Below are 16,853 nucleotides of genomic sequence, written 5' to 3'. Positions count from 1 at the left end.
ATATGCCATAAGGTGTTCAGAATAATCATAGAAATGACCTGTGCTGCTTATGGATTTGCTATTATCTTTTGTATATTTTTCTATAATCTTGTCAGAATATGAATTTATACCTTCAAATTTAAAATATATCCTGATGCTTTTTTCATTCTCATTTTTAAACCAATTTTTAGGAACTAGAATATAAAGAAAATAAGTTAAAGAATTTAGAAGATTCTCTTGAAGACTATAACAGAAAATTCGCAGTAATTCGTCATCAACAAAGCTTATTATATAAAGAATACCTAAGGTATAGGTGTTAGCAAAACTTTATAAATATTATTGTAGAATATTCGTGTTAAAGCTAAGTAACAAAAAATATTTAGATATTTTCTTTTACTTTTTCTTCCTGCCTCTTCACCTCCACTTTGTGTCTTAGTTCCTTATCTATAAAATTCTGTGATAGTAATACTTTTTCATAGGGTTATTATGAAACTTAAGTGAATTATGTGAAAATGCCCAGATATGAGCATTTTGTGAATATTATAGCACATATGAACTGTGTATAAATGTCAGCTGTTAGCATCGTTCTTCATCATCACCGTCATCATTATTCATATATTTTCATGGGGAACTAACTTGTTTGTGCTTATCTCTGCCATCTCATCTGTACCAATGGGCTAATATCCTTAGTAATAGTTAGAATACCTGATCAAAGGTGATTTAAACAGTAAGAGTGACTACGATTTGATGTAACAAGAAACCCAAAGCTAATTATAGGGTAGGTCATGTTTGGGAGTCTTATAGTATAGGTCATATTATCTCCTATGGTGGTTATAAAATAGATGCAGGAAGGAGTTCAAGGAAGATGGAACCATGACCATTGAAGAAGAGGGGCATTTTTTTTTCACATAACTTTTTATTTTTACATGAAATTTTTTCCAGAGGCTGCTGGCAGACTTAGATCTCATTAGTCAGAATTGGGTTAATGAGCTGTCCAAGTCATATGTCCAGGTTTGAATCATTCAGTTCAAAGAGAATGCTGACACCATAATTGGTTTATGCCAAGCAGATTGCAGGTCTGGGTAGGCAACAATGTCTTATACACCTTTTTTTAAGTCTAATGATTTCTCATTTTGTTTGTATTCTAGATATTTTATAAGTATTTAACACTCAAATTTAAGAGTAGGGTCAGAATACTGAGACTTGATTTCCAGAATTAGTTTGGGGTATTGATTATTTTCTTAATTGTTTTCTGTTTTTAATAAAATGTTTATAAGATTCAGCTATAATTGTTATATTGTAACAATTGTAGACTAATAATTTGTAGATTAATGAAAATAATTTGATAAAATAATTTCTTTACCTTTCATTTATTAAATAAAAATATAACTTTCAGGATAAATCCTTTCAAGTGGAATTTCTACTTATGTTATCAGATATTGACTAGTTATGATTCATCTTATTTTATGGAAACTAAATTTCCATAATCTATAGCTATCTCTTCCTATAGTTAAATATTTTATTAGGTTTACTGTATTGTCATTTTTATTTTTTTAAGTGAAAAGGAGGCCTGGAAAACAGAATCTGAAACAATGAAAGAGGAAAAGAGAAAACTTGAGGATCAAATCCAACAAGATGCTATAAAAATTAAAGAATATAATGTAAGTAAAGTACTTTTAAAATCAATATACAATACTGTACAAACTAAGATAGCTAGATTTCTTTTTTTTTTTTTTAAAGAGCTCCTGACTTATTTATTTATTTAAAAAAAAATTTTTTTTTTGGCTGTGTTTGGTCTTCGTTTCTATGCGAGGGCTCTCTCTAGTTGCAGCAAGCGGGGGCCACTCTTCATCGCGGTGCGTGGGCCTTTCACTGTCGCAGCCTCTCTTGTTGCGGGGCACAGGCTCCAGACGCTCAGGCTCAGTAGTTGTGGCTCATGGGCCTAGTTGCTCCGCGGCATGTGGGATCTTCCCAGACCAGGGCTTGAACCCGTGTCCCCTGCATTGGCAGGCAGACTCTCAACCACTGCGCCACCAGGGAAGCCCAAGATAGCTAGATTTAACAAGTAATATAAATGTGACTTTGTGCAGAATTTGCTCAGTGCTCTTCAGATGGATTCAGATGAAATGAAAAAAACACTTTCAGAAAATAGCAGAAAGATCACAGTCTTACAAGTGAATGAAAAGTCACTCATAAGGCAATATACTACTTTAGTAGAAATGGAGAGACAACTTAGAAAAGAAAATTGGAAACAGAAGAATGAATTGATATCAATGGAGGCTGAAGTTGGTGAAAAAATTGGACGTTTGCAACGTTTTAAGGTACGTCTGATTTTTTTCAACTCTGAAAATTTTCAAACGTGAAGAAGAAAGGATAGTATGATGAATACCCATCACCTGGATTAATAGTTAACATTTATTAACATTCCACTCTAATTGCTTCATCTGTTTTTTTGTAAGAATATTTTAATTGCAGACATTTCTCCCCTAAATATTTTAGTGTGCATCTCTAAAAAAGTCTTTTTCTGTTTACATAACCACAATAACTTTATCACACTTAACAAAATTGACAACAATACCTTATATTATCTAACGTCCAGATCATATTCACATTTCCTCAGTTGTCCCAGGATCCAGTCAAGGACCCTGCATTGTATTTGGATGTTACATGTTCTAAGTCTTTTTAATATAGAATCTCCCCCATTTTTTCCTCCTCTCTCTGAAAAATGATGAATATTTATCTGATTATTTTTTTTCATAATTTTACTTGTTCCTGTATCCATTGTATTTACTAAAAGTTAGCTTTGAAGCCTTGGTTATATTAAGGTTAAACATTTTTGGCAAGAACACTTCATAAGTAATGTTTTGTACTTTATAAGTAATACTTTACAGTGTATCACTTCAAGAGATGGAATGTCTGGTAGTCCCATGTTTCATGATTGATTACTTTGTTAAGGGGGAGACAGCCGTGTATCTCTATTATTAAGTGATTTAGTTAATTCTTTGATGATATTTTGATACCATGCAAATAACCAGTTCTTCATCAATTCTCCTAATGGTTTTAGTGTCTACTGGTTATTGTTGTTGCCTGACCCAATTGTTTCATTAAGAGTTGGAAAAATCATGATTTTCTAATTATATTATGTTCTCTTCATTTATTAGCAGGTATTCTTTATAAAATAAGGAGCTTCTCCTCATTAGCCCAAGCTCTTTGGTTATCTTGAAGTATGGTTCCTAACTAGAAAGGCAAGATAAAAACTGGTCATTCTTTCCTTTTAATGACCAGTTTTCAGAATACAGAGTTTGTGTAGTCTGCTTCTACCTATCCCCTCCCACCCACTGCACCCTCCAGCTTTCTCTTCTTTAAGTATCATAACAGACTCACACACTTTTAAATATTCAGTGTGTTTTACTCAGGTGTAGTCATTATTCTTTTGTCTCATCTTTGGCCAGTGAGAGCCCTTTAAAGAAGGTTCTTGTATCCTTTTTGACAGAAATACGTTAGTCTTTGAACGAAGGTGCAAAGCTTAGTTTGTTTTCTGGAACAACATATGTCCAAGATGTACCTTATATACTTCTTAGACAGACTTGGCATAAGCCATTTCTCTAAAGAGCCCTGGTTCGTTTTAGTGGGGACAGCATTTAGATACCAAAAACCGGTCCTAGGTGTCATTGCTCTTGGAGTATCATTGCTACTAGTCCGGTTAGGAAAATATGTATAGATTTAAATCATGAGTTCGTAGTGTTATTTTTAATTCAAATTTAACATTTTAGGATAAGTAATAGTGTGGAGTTTTTACTAACCTTTGATTTTGTACTTTATTTTTTTATCATGGAAATCTCTATTAAAATAACATTAAAATAATTATTTGTTTTATACTACAATATTCATACATTAATTTGAAAACAGTAATCTTGTATTGGTATTAACAATAACAATACCAGTGCTACTAGATATAAAGTTTCTTTACAGTTCTTATTTTCTTTAGAATATCTCTCACTAAGGATGTATCGTCATGGTAACATATTCTATAGTGACTTGAAGTAATTCTCCTCTTTGTGTGGTTATGCTATACAATTGCTATATAATTAGGTTCATTTATTTTACATTTGTTTTCAGTTTTAGGGATAACTTTTTAAAAAATTAAATTTGATATATAAAACATTTACATGTACAAAAGATGTCAACAGAGAAATCTTACTTCTGTCCTTGTACCTTTCACTTCATTCTACTTCATCCTTCCACCCCCTTTAGGTAACTGATAATCCTTCTAATGTTTCCTTTTGCAAGTTATTAACAAAGACACAAAAAGTTGCATGCCATGCGATTCTTCTGCACCTTGCTTTACATCTGATCATACCTTATTTAAGCATGTATATGTTCATTTGACATGTCTAAATTTACATAGGAGCATGTAAATAGAAGAATTCAAAGTAAAATTAAAATGAACTTGAGTTCCTTGCCACCCCCTTTTAAATATAGTAATGGGTGAAATTGTCATGCTAATAAACCTATTTTCAATATGAAATGTTCTTGTTTTTATTTTGTGTTAGATTTTGTAGAATGTACTTCTCTTAGAGTATTACAAATATAGCTAGTGTTTGAGATAGAAGGGAAGAAAGAACTAGAATCTTCTTCCTCTTCAACCTGATTGTTCAACCTGGATTTTTTGTTTGTTTTTGCAACAATTGGAAAGCCAAAAAAAGGGATATTTTTAAGGATGGGAAACATGATCTCCCTCACCACAAAGCAAAAGTGAAACTGAATCCCAAGGGTAAGGTAGACTAGGGTGTATTTATTTATATAGAGAAGTTTTCAAAATGAGATCTGAAACACTATTACAAATATTTTCCCCTCATTACTCTACTTCAGAATGAATTATAACCATAAATTCTTTTTATTTTTAAAAAATTTTTTTATTTTTTAAATTTTTTGGTCAAGCCGCACAGCTTGCGGGATCATAGTTCCCTGACCGGGGATTGAACCCAGGCCACCTCAGTGAAAGCACTGAGTCCTAACCAATGTATGAGTCCTCCAGGGAACTCATAAATTCTTTATCTTCCTCACTTCATAAATTTGGTTTTATGTTCAGTCATTTCTTTTTGGTGTTAATACAGTGTCTTTGAATAGTGACTCTTATAGCTCTGTAGCTAAAGAGTTGAAGATGAACCAAGTAATTTAAAGCCTTTGATATTATTTGTTACAGATAGCTATGATGCAGAGAAGTTTTTTTTCCCTAAATAATGTTTCTTTCCTGTGAACAAAAAATTTTCTTTTATTATAAAGCTAGTTTGTTATTAACTATAAATAAGCAGAAATAGCAAAGTTGTAAATGTTACCTGTGGTGATGCAAATTTTGCCATTCAAAAGACAAGTTTTTTTTTTTAATCTTATGAAATTTAGAAAAGCCATCCAAAGATATATTCTAAGTGATATGTTTTCTTGCTGCTGTATGTTACGCTTTTCTCAAATTAACTGAATTTCATTTAACTATGACAGGAGTTATAAAAGGATTCACTTTATTTTTATTATGATTTAAAATTTCCAAATATTATTTCTTGTATGAAAGTAATTAATAATTATTGTAATATATTGTAATATATGCAATATATGCAATTCTTACTTGAGAAATCTAATTTTTTTAATTACTTTAAAATCTGTTTTGCTTTCAGCTATATTACCTTATCCTCAAAAGTGGCTAGTGCTTTACCAGAAAAAAATACACCACCTTAATTCAGTGTATCTTTATTTACATAGGAAATGGCTGTTTTCAAGATTGCAGCACTCCAAAAAGTTATAGATAATAGTGTCTCTCTGTCTGAACTAGCATTGGCCAATAAACAATACAATGAACTGACTGCTAAGTACAGAGACATCTTGCAAAAAGATAATATGCTTGTTCAAAGAACAAATAACTTGGAACACCTAGAGGTAAGTAGGTGTGATCCTTAAACCTTGTGATTTTAGCCATTCTTCTTTGGTGATATCTTACCTATAGGTGCAAAATGACTTCTGGATTACTTCTTCCAGGTTATCTTCCTTAGCCCACTTGTGTGATTTAGCTGAATGAAATCTCTTTCCATCAGGTACTTAAAAAAGAAAAAAGAACATGGAACAGATAGGATAATGTAGTCAGAAGAGGAAGCATTATTAAGTACCCATTCCTTTCTCTTGCCCTGATCCCAGTGTAAATTATTCCCTCATGGTCCATGGCTCTTTGGGGTGGATGTAGCAGAGAGTAGATGAGATAGCCATGGTTCTTCCTGGACCTTGGATGAGTTCTGCAAATCCCTATCCTTTCTTACTGTAGAGAGAGAGAAGAATAGGATGGAGTATCATTAGTTTAATTCAAGGAGTCTATGAATATGGCCCAGACACTTTGTAATTGTCTTCTAGCCACTCGACCTTCGTACCTTTTACAGCAGGCAAAACAAGCTCCTGATTTTGTTTATCTTTATGAAAAATAACGGCTTATGTCTTTTGGTTCATTCTCTTTTATGATCCTCTCATTGGAATGGAAGGAGATATAATTCTTTTGGCTCAAAAGCTCTCACTTGCTTAGGGGGACACGTTCAAGAAAACATTCTGAGTAGCTTTCAATGACTCCTACAAAATTATCTGAGTCATTATTTATTAACATTAACTAGAAATAATCATGATCAGTTTACTTTTTATTATTTTTGAAGAGAGATGATTATGTTAATTTTTATGGAAAATTCTAAATATTTAAGTGTGATAAAAATTTATTTTTTCCCATCTTTCATGTCTGTTGTCCTCTCTTCTCTAGCATTAGACAATCATAGATAAGAAATCTCCTGCAGATAGTGTATTAATGAGTAATTTTTAACTTTTAAAATTTATTTTCCTAGATAATATGTTTCATCTCTACTCAAACCTTAAAAAATTTTGTCTCTGTATTGTATCCCTTTCTCTCCTTTACTTCCTGTATCTCAGTTATAATTCTGAACATATGTCCCTCTCTATTGGCAATGTCTTAGTTTTATTCTTTATTATCTTTACTGTGGTAACCATTACCCATACCGTTACCTCCAGTGTTGTATCCTCTTGGCTGCCACCAAAGTGATCATTCTAAACCTGCATCTGACCATGTCCTTCCCTTGCTTAAAACCTCTCAAAAGCTGCCAGTCACTTAAAGAATAAGTGACTTTTGTGATTAGCCCGCACGTAACTCATGTCATCTACTGTGACATTCTAAGGAGTTTCACAATTAATGTTTTAGAAAGTGAACTACCAGTTTTCTCCACCACAGTGTTTCGTATGTTCTTCTGTACATGCAGTTTTCTTTGTTTAGAAAGCCCTTCCTCCTCTCCCAGTTTTTCTGCTCAGTGAATTTCTATTCATGTTTCAAAACTTTTTTCAGACACTATCTTTTTTTCTGTAGCATCCTTCTTTATAGAAAAAACTCACCCTCTCTGTTATTTCTATATTTTGTACCTAGTTCTGCTATTTATATCACATCATATTATATGTGTTTATATGTGTGCCTCTCCTACAGGAATATAAGCCTCTTGATATCAGAAACTCTACTTAATTCATTTCTGTGGGTTTGGTACCTGCTGTTTAGCACAGAGTTAGAGCTAATAGATGTTAACTTCAGGGATTGAATAAAGGTGATGAAAATCAAATTTTAGAATATGAAAAACAGAGTGGGTGGTAAAGAAATACAAAAACCGAATGGGTGATAAGGCAATTAAAAAACTGGAAATTTGATAATAGCAGACAAGAGAAATAGATATGGACTAAGGTAAAATTAAGAAGAGGATTTGCTGTGTTTTTTTCAAAAAAAGTGTTTTAAAAAGGAGACCAATGAAGTTTGAGAGGAAAGGAAAAGAAAATTTAGAGCTAAAAGGGAGAGAATGATTGAATATTAGAGGTAAGAGTGGTAATAAATGAGGGTGCAGTACCAGGGCAGGGGTATGAAAATGGGATGTGGAGCAAGGCCACAGTTATCCTTTGAAAGAGTCTGGAAGTAAGAGAAGCAAAAAGGGTAGCAAGATATTTAAAACACCTTAAGCCCTTTTTTGTTTTTCTCCTACGAATTTACAGTATCTAGGAACTGGGCTGTAATTGTGCATGTTACCAGAAAGTCATGTTTTATTCCCTTATCTTCCTTTTCATTATAACATCGCCCTTTAAAAAAAAAAAAATCTCGGGACTTCCCTGGTGGCACAGTGGTTAAGAATCCGCCTGCCAATGCAGGGGACACGGGTTCGAGCCCTGGTCCGGGAAGATCCCACGTGCTGTGGAGCTACTAAGCCTGTGCGCCACAACTATTGAAGCCCGCGCACCTAGAGCCGGTGCTCTGCAACAAGGGAAGTCACCACAATGAGTAAGCCCGTGGACCCAACGAAGAGTAGCCTCCGCTCACCGCAACTAGAGAAAGCCCGCGCGCAGCAGCGAGGATCCAACCCAGCCAAAAATAAATAAATAAATTTATTTAAAAAAAAATTTCATTACCCTGTTTTATTTTTCTTCATAATGCTTATTACCTGACAGTATGTTATATATTGGCTTATTTTCCAATTGCTCCATTAAAATACAAGTTTTAGGATGGAATTTGTTTACCATTGCAGTCCAGTGCTTAGAATACCTGGCATGTAGTAGACATTCTATTTGTTAAAATGAAGAATAAATGAGCTTAAAATATTATACTTATGTGCCAACTCCTACATTTTATGTTTCCAGCCTGACTTCTCAGAACTCTGTTCTTCTGTATGGAATTACCTACTTAACAACTCATGTTTCAAGGGAATCTCTAATTTAACATGTCCAAATTTAATTCCTGATGTCTATTTCTCTCATAGCTGTTCCTGTTTCAGTGTATGCCACTATTATCTACTCATTTAGTTAAGGCAGATATCTTAGAATTATTCTCTAGTCATTCCTTTCCTTTATCATTTTCCCCCCAAATGTAATTAATTCTTATGTGTCCTCTTTTCTCCATCTTCCCTGCTATAACTGTAATCTAAATCAGTGTCATCCCTCATCTGGACTTTACAGTATCTTCCTGACTAATTTCTCATTTCTCTATTTACCCCTTTATTTATTCCCCACATTTTATTCAGAATGATTGGTTAAAACTTCTCCCTTTAAATCTTTAAATGATTTCCTATTATACATTAAGTTAAATTCCAGTTACTTGTCTTGACATACCATGCCTTGCCTGGTATGGCCCCCGATTATCTCTCCAACTTTTTCTTTATTCCTCTTCACTCTGATTTTTGCTCACTGTGCTCAAGTCCTCTAATACTCCAGACTCTTTCCTGCTTTGGAGCATCTGGGTTTACCAGTAGTATACCAGTTCTTTCCATGGCTGGTTTCTTGTCAAGATTGGCTCCTTCTCTTACCATCAGTTTCAGCTTAAATACCACCTCTTTGGTGGTTAATACTTTCTTTAAGCACTCTATCTGGATATGCTACTTTTTATTATTCTTTGGTTTTGTACTCTGTTTCATTCTAGATCTTGACCTGTTTAGTCAATTTTTTTCTTTGCTTATCTGTTTACACTCTGCTGCATTCCACACTCTCCCCAACTCCTACCACACATATACCCACAGACACCAAATGGTGAGGCCTATGAAGGCCAGAAGTTTGTCTGTTCCTTTTCATCATGAACATACAGTACCTGTCACCGATGGCATGCTATGGATGCTCAGTAACCCTTGGTATGAATGAGGGAAGTAAGCAGTGGTTTATGAAGATTGTGAGACTCTTGAGTGTTCCACGTTGGCCAAAGTGAACATGGCAGAAGCTAATACTTAGGAGTTCAGGGCCACATATCGGAAATACAAGATTTTGATGATTATTTTAAAATGATATATGTGTGTGTGTATACAACATATATGTTATGTGTATGTCTATCTGTATTACATGCAGAGGAACTTCTACAGTCGTTAAAAAGAAAACTAGATTGTGAGCTTTAGGAGATTATTATATAAAGTTCAGACAGTGTCACATCTGTGGTATTAATCTGAATTACAATGTAGTTGCTCAGTGATGTTTCTATTTTATTCAGTGTGAAAATGCATCCCTAAAAGAACAAATGGAGTCTGTAAGTAAAGAACTGGAGATTACCAAGGAAAAACTTCACACTATTGAACAAGCCTGGGAACAAGAAACTAAATTAGGTAAGTATTATGACTCTGATAATATAAAATGATTAAGATCTAATAGTGAATATTTTTCATTTAAAGTGCCTTTCTATACCAGATAAAAAGAAAATATTTTGATAAAAATGCACTCTCTGCCTAACAGTTTAATTTAACAGGCGGTTGATGAGTAATATCTTGTATTAATCTTTACCAAAGTTAGGTTTTTAGTTATTAAATTGGATTTGTTTCTAATGAAATCATATATGTTAAAAATGTATGACTGAGCATTAGCTATATTGAACCATTTAACAATTAAGACTGATGATAATTTTGAAATACCTGTATTTTAATGATAGTATTATGAGTTTTTTCACTGTGTATAAAGTTATATTAGGAATATATCATTTTATATTTTTAAATTAAAAGATCACCTAGAACATCAGAAAAATTTGAGAAGAATTTATATTGCTCACAGTTCCACTACTGTATCATTTTTTTGTATGACCTTATACATGCTTATATATTTTATACACTTTAAATTATAATAAACATTATATGCTATATTTATTTAGTAGATATCAAAAAATTTCATTTTTTATTCATCATACTTATAAATATTCATGCAATAAGTTACTGTGTTTGGGTGATTAAATCACTAGCTTTTCTAATTTTTGCTATTGCTTATAGTGCTGCAGTGAACATCTTCATTTATATCTAACAGAGATATTATTGTCTCAAAGGGTATTAAAATCTTTGTGGCTTCTGCTAGGATTTTCCATATTAGTTTTTCAAATGGTTATCCTAGTTCACAACATTTAAATAATTTTATCTCACTAGCATTATGCTTTATAATTTTCAAATAAATTTGCCCCTTTGGATAAAATGTTTTAATTTGTTTTCTAGACCTTAGAGCGCTAATGCTATTCAAAGTTTCTGTTACTATTAAATTGGTAACTGAGACATGTAGCTTAGAGAGGCTTAACACTGGGAAGTCTAAAATAAGCTACTTTTAGAAATGTACTTTTTAATTCATTAAGAGATTAAAAGTGAATTGACTTCCATGTAGCTCTTACACAAAAGAAGATACCATTTTAACTAAGATATTGAAAAGAATATTATATACAGTTTTAGTAAGTTCTTTGTTCATTCTATCCTGTGTTTCTTTAGTAAGTGCTGAATTCCCTATAGAAATTCCTTAATTTTCAAATACCTTAATCTCTCTGATACATGGCTTTATAGCACTGAAGTTTTTTTTTTTAATATAAAGTCTAGCTTTATTTTTTAAAAGATTTTACAAGTCTGTCAACCTCAAACATACATAGGTGAATTATTCATATCTTCCATCAGATGAGGCTTACAGCTTCAATCCCTCTCAGAAAAATATAAGTAAAAAATAAATTTTTTCACAAATATTTATCCACTATATTACTCAGCTTAGTTCTGAAATTTTCTCTCTATAAATACTTTAACATAGCTGCTAGTGGTAGTACTGTTGTTGTACAGCTGCACATGGCTATAATTTTACAAGCCTGCCTTACTCTTGCTAGCTCCCTGGTTTGGCTCCAGGGTCCAAATCTTATAGAGGAAAAGTAAAGGTTAACTGCGCTGCCAGAAAAGTGCACTTAATGCATCCTGTAGTGCTCTGTGACAAGCCAGAGAAGTACAGCCTCCAGCAAGGTCCTGTGGAGAGGCAGCTCTGATGTGGTTTAAATACCTGTGTTTAAGCTGTTTCCTTATCTTGGAATGACCTCACCATTGCCTGTCTTCCAAAGCCATGGTTCGAATGTCAACCCCTCAATTCTGAACAGAGACATGAGAAGCTTCCCTCCAAATTCTGGAACTCCACAATATATCACTGAAGTTTAAAAGCTTTTATTTCCTGTTACCCTTATATCTTTGTTTAAAAGTGTCACTTTTTTAGCTTTTTTCATGCAGGAATTGATTGGTGTTGGGCTGTTACCCTCTCTCTAGGACACTCCAAACACAAGAATATAGAGTAGACTAGTGTCCATTGCAGCCCCTGTGATGTGCCTCTTTTCATTATCAAAGTTTAGCACTAAAGAGAATGGAGAAGAGGTTTTATGTTCCTTGTATATCTGTATTTACTGCAATTTTTTTTTTCTTTCCTTCATGGTGCTTAGGGTTGCCTGAATGAGTCTCTATACCATAATGGTTTCCTAACACTTTTAGCTTCTTTCAGTAACATTACTGTTAGTTATTTGATCACTGCTTGCAGCAGCTATTCTAAAATCATATACTATTTAAAGACACATACAGAACAAAATGAAGCACTTCTTAAAGCTGAGACAGACACCAAAACAGTTTGTTTAGTTTCAAAAATATATATATTTCTTTGAGCAAACTCAGTTATAAAACTCAAGCTTCTGAAGCTAGAAAGATAGGCGGGGGCATTATTGGTGTTACGACTGTTTACAGAGTAAATCACTGCTTATTAGTTCCTTAAAATAATTGACTTCCCTGAACATAAGGTTAATTGACTCTCTAAAAAAATAAAACACTCTACCAAATTTTTTTTCCTGGAGCATGTCTGTTATGCAAAACAAAAGTATTAGTTTTCTCTTCTTAAAAGGTGACTAACTAATGATAATCCTACGTGATGCCTTTTCATGGTAAATCAGGGGGCTTTCGTTCTCTTTTCATTTAACCACAAACTTCTGTGTCCAAGGACAAGTTATACAGCTGCATATATGAGATAAGGGTATAATAACTGATAAAATAATTTAAAGTAAAATATTTGATATTAGATGTATACAAAGGCCAAATAAAAGTCAGGGTTAAAGAAGATACTTGGCGAAATCCCTAAATCACGTGGCTTCAGATTTTACTTTTTTACTCTGAGTCATTGCACTTGTATTCACAAAGTAGTGTTGCTTCACTGTATTGCCTCTTATACACTTTATCTCCTTTCAGTTAACAAAATATATTTATTTGCCCTTTTTTGACTATCTACATGTGACACCTCCTACACTACATCTTTTACATTGTTATTTCAGTTCAGGCATACCTTGGACATATTGCACGTTTGGCTCCAGATTGGCACAACAAAACAAATATTGCAATAAATGAGTCCCAGTAATTTTTTGGTTTCCCAGTACCTATAAAAGTTATGTTTACACTATACTATAGTCTATTAGTGTGCAACAGTATTATGTCTAAAAAAAAAGTACATACCTTTATTTTAAAATACTTTATTGCTAAAAAATGCTAGCCATCATCTGAACCTTCATTTTGTCTTAATACTAACATCAAAGATCACTGATCATAGATACCATAACAAATATAATAAAAAGTTTGAAATATTGTGAGGATTACCAGTGTGACACAGAGACACAAAGTGAGCAAATGCTGTTGGAAAAATGGCACCGACAGACTTGCTCGACTAAGGGTTGTTTGCCATAGACCTTCAATTTAAAAACAAACCAAAACAAAAAAATGCAGTATTTGCGAAGCTCCATAAAGCAAAGCACAATGAAACAAGGTATGCCTGTAATCCTATGAAGAATAATTTGTATTATCATTTGACTGACGAAACATGTAAATCCCAGAGACATTAGGTTAGGTAGCATACAGATAAGAAGTAACAGAGCTGAGACTAGAGTCCAGGTCTGTCATAATTCAAAAGGCTCGTGTGTTTTCCGCAGAACAATATTGCCTCCTTATATACAATGTCTAAAATATCTGGGATAAATTTTTGATAAGAACAGTGCGAGATTTACCAAAGTATTGTTGCATTTAGGAAATGAATCTAACATGGATAAGGCAAAGAAATCAATAACCAACAGTGAGATTGTTTCTATTTCAAAAAAAATCACTATGCTGGAGATGAAGGAATTAAATGAAAGGCAGCGGGCTGAACATTCTCAAAAAATGTATGAACATGTGAAGACTTCATTGAAGCAAGTGGAAGAACGTAATTTTGAATTGGAAACCAAATTTGCTGAGGTTTGATATTATAATTTTTTTCATGCCGTTAGAGAGTAAAAAATTAGTCATGGTAGCCATTGTATTATTGGAAGAGGTTTGTTTGTAACTCTGAAGTAGCATATTAACATAGTGCTTGTGTTTCATGTAATGGGTAAATAATGTATTTTTAAATCTGAAATGTTTAAAAAGAAAGCAGGTATTTCTGTGATTGAGTTCGTATTTCTCACCAGCATTACATTATTAGATTTAATGTGCAAAAAGATGTTATTTGCTTAATAATGTAATTGCCTTCCACTACCATCCCTTCATTTAACAGTTATTATTTCTGAGTGCCTATTCCATGCCAGATGCTGTATGGGAACTGGAGTTACAGCATGAAATAAAATAGACAGTAATCTCTCCTCTCAGGGACTTCATTCTAATAGGAAGTTTTAGACTTTTGATATGGTCAAAATTACTAAATTGGCTGGCAATAATATAGTTTGCAAATATTCAACAATTTATGATGAAGTAGCACTCTAATAATATTTCTTTACCTTGAGAATGTGTATTTCTCAAATCATGTTATTTTGTTTATTTTAAATGAGTCATTAAATATATATTAATAAGATTTTATTAACTATTTAGATTTGTTTATAGATGATATAGTTGCAGTAAAATATAATGAGCATATGGCATTTCAAGTAAATTAAGAATATCAGAGATTCATATCTTATTAGATTGTGAGTTGATTAATATAAATGACTTTGGGTGGGTTGACATATAACTAGAGTTTTCATAATTTGTTCCTGGCTTTTTCTCCCCTTATCTTCGTCAATCTATTCTTAATACTTCACACCCAATGCAGTATCTGAACTAATGCAAAGTAAAGAGGACTGCAGTATGCTGAAAGGTATATTAAAAGGAAAACCTCACCAAAAACTAACGTTTCTGAATGTTTTTTGTTACTTTTTCTCAGCTTACCAAAATCAATTTGGAAGCACAGAAAGTGGAACAGATGTTAAGAGATGAATTAGCTGATAGTGTGAGCAAGACAGTAAGTGATGCTGATAGGCAACATATTCTAGAATTAGAGAAGAGTGAAATGGAACTAAAAGTTGAAGTATCAAAGTAAGTTCATGTGGAGTTTTTAGTCATTTGATTAGCTGTGTCTACTCTAATTTGTGTTTATGAACTCTAATTACAGTGGTAAAGGGGTAATATCCTAGTGGCAATTGTTACTGGTTTCTTTTTATTAGAACAGGGTTAAACAATATTAACAAGATTGCTTTTTAACTGCATAAGTAATAATATTGAAGAGGAAATAACTTCTCAAGATTTACATTTTTCAGAGCCCAGGAATAGTATTACAGAAAACACTGAACTTGAAATCAGGACTCTCTGAGATCTAGTTTTTCCACATACTAATATTTTTTTGGAGGGAAGGGTTGTGGCCATTTAATTTGTTTAAAATTAACTTATTAAGGGAGTAATAATACTTATTTCATAAGGTTGCTGTAAAAATATAAAGAAAATACAGATTTTGATTCAGTTTACATCTATTAAACATATACTGACTCATCTAATTACACTTAATAACTCTGATAACAGTGTTGTTTTCATTTTACATAAGGAAACAGTTTATTCTCATAGAATTCAAATATCAATATATGTAAGGAGGAAATACTGTGTACACCAGGTAGATGCTGTCTAATCACTCTTTTGTAATTATGTGTTACTTCATTAGAAAAGTATGAGGATCCCTGAGTTGATCTGTCTAGCACAAATAATTAGTAAAAAGGGTTTATGGCTTACCCATAAAGTTATAGCCACTGTTTTAGTGTCTTGATAGTCCTTTTGGGAATATCAGTTATTCCCAGCCCTTTTCACTATGAATGACCCCATTTTTTATTCTTCCTTTCACCTCATGTACTTCATCTTTTGAAGTAAACTAATTTATAATTACTCATTTTGTTATATTTTAATTAGTGAAAACTTACATAACTGGCAGTAAGAACTTCTAATCAATATGAGGAAACCTGACTTATCTGTTAACGCTGAACTAAAATTATTCTAGCCCAAAGTAAAATGCATTTTATTTTACCTGTTTAATCTTATCAAAGTAGTTATATAGGAAATTTAATAACTTACCATCAAGCTCCACCCTTTTTTGCAATTGTAGTAAATGTATAATCTCTTTTTCACATTTCTGGTAACTAGCAAATTAAAATAAAGCAAATCAAAACATACATTTATTGATCTAGGGAACCTGGCAATTTTAAATTTCTGTATTCTTAACTGTACAGTTTATCAGGTAAGCCTACTTAATGTCTTATTCCAGCTATACCAAACCATGATAATAAGCATCTCATGAAAAAAGTGTGAGAGAGGAGTTCTTTGACCATATACATTTGGAAAATGCTATATGTGTACAGGTTGAAATAATTTTTTACTCTAGAACCTCTCAGAGCATTTGATATGATATGTATATGAGTCTTCAAGGGAGAGGAATGTTGGGAATGGAGTATTTTTTACAGAACATTTGTTAACTCCTCATGGAATTATGTTTCATGAAACAGTTCAGGAAACTTTACTTTAGTATTTCATACAAAGAAGAGATGCTGCAAACTAATGGCTTTTCCAAGGGTCTAGAAATTTGAAATTTTAGTATTTATTTACTTAGAAAATGTACCCAATTGTATCTGAAGTATCTTATCACTTCCTAGACTAAAAGAGATTTCTGACATTGCCAAAAGGCAAGTTGAAATTTTGAATACACAACAACAGTCCAGGGAAAAGGAAGTAGAGTCCATCAGAATGCAGCTGTTAGACTATCAG

General features: G+C 32.8%; 1 protein-coding gene across 11 annotated transcripts in view; it reads left to right on the top strand.

Moving 5' to 3' along the window:
- Window positions 1-16,853, top strand: part of CEP290 (centrosomal protein 290) — a 94,485-nt gene that overhangs the window by 34,627 nt on the left and 43,005 nt on the right. For all 11 annotated transcript variants that reach the window (XR_014233606.1, XM_082351777.1, XM_082351778.1 and 8 more), the window contains 8 exons: window positions 171-286; window positions 1,538-1,640; window positions 2,070-2,300; window positions 5,737-5,910; window positions 10,016-10,127; window positions 13,849-14,054; window positions 14,995-15,146; window positions 16,742-16,853. Coding sequence is in view for 10 of the 11 variants with exons in the window: in XM_082351777.1 (XP_082207903.1) it covers window positions 171-286; window positions 1,538-1,640; window positions 2,070-2,300; window positions 5,737-5,910; window positions 10,016-10,127; window positions 13,849-14,054; window positions 14,995-15,146; window positions 16,742-16,853 (1,206 nt within the window). In the remaining variant the exon portion in view is untranslated. The remainder of the gene's footprint in view (window positions 1-170; window positions 287-1,537; window positions 1,641-2,069; window positions 2,301-5,736; window positions 5,911-10,015; window positions 10,128-13,848; window positions 14,055-14,994; window positions 15,147-16,741) is intronic.

This window comes from Balaenoptera borealis, assembly GCF_965194805.1.
Source record: "Balaenoptera borealis genome assembly, chromosome: 13".
Lineage (NCBI taxonomy): Eukaryota > Metazoa > Chordata > Mammalia > Artiodactyla > Balaenopteridae > Balaenoptera > Balaenoptera borealis.
This window is presented reverse-complemented; position numbering and strand designations above follow the sequence as displayed.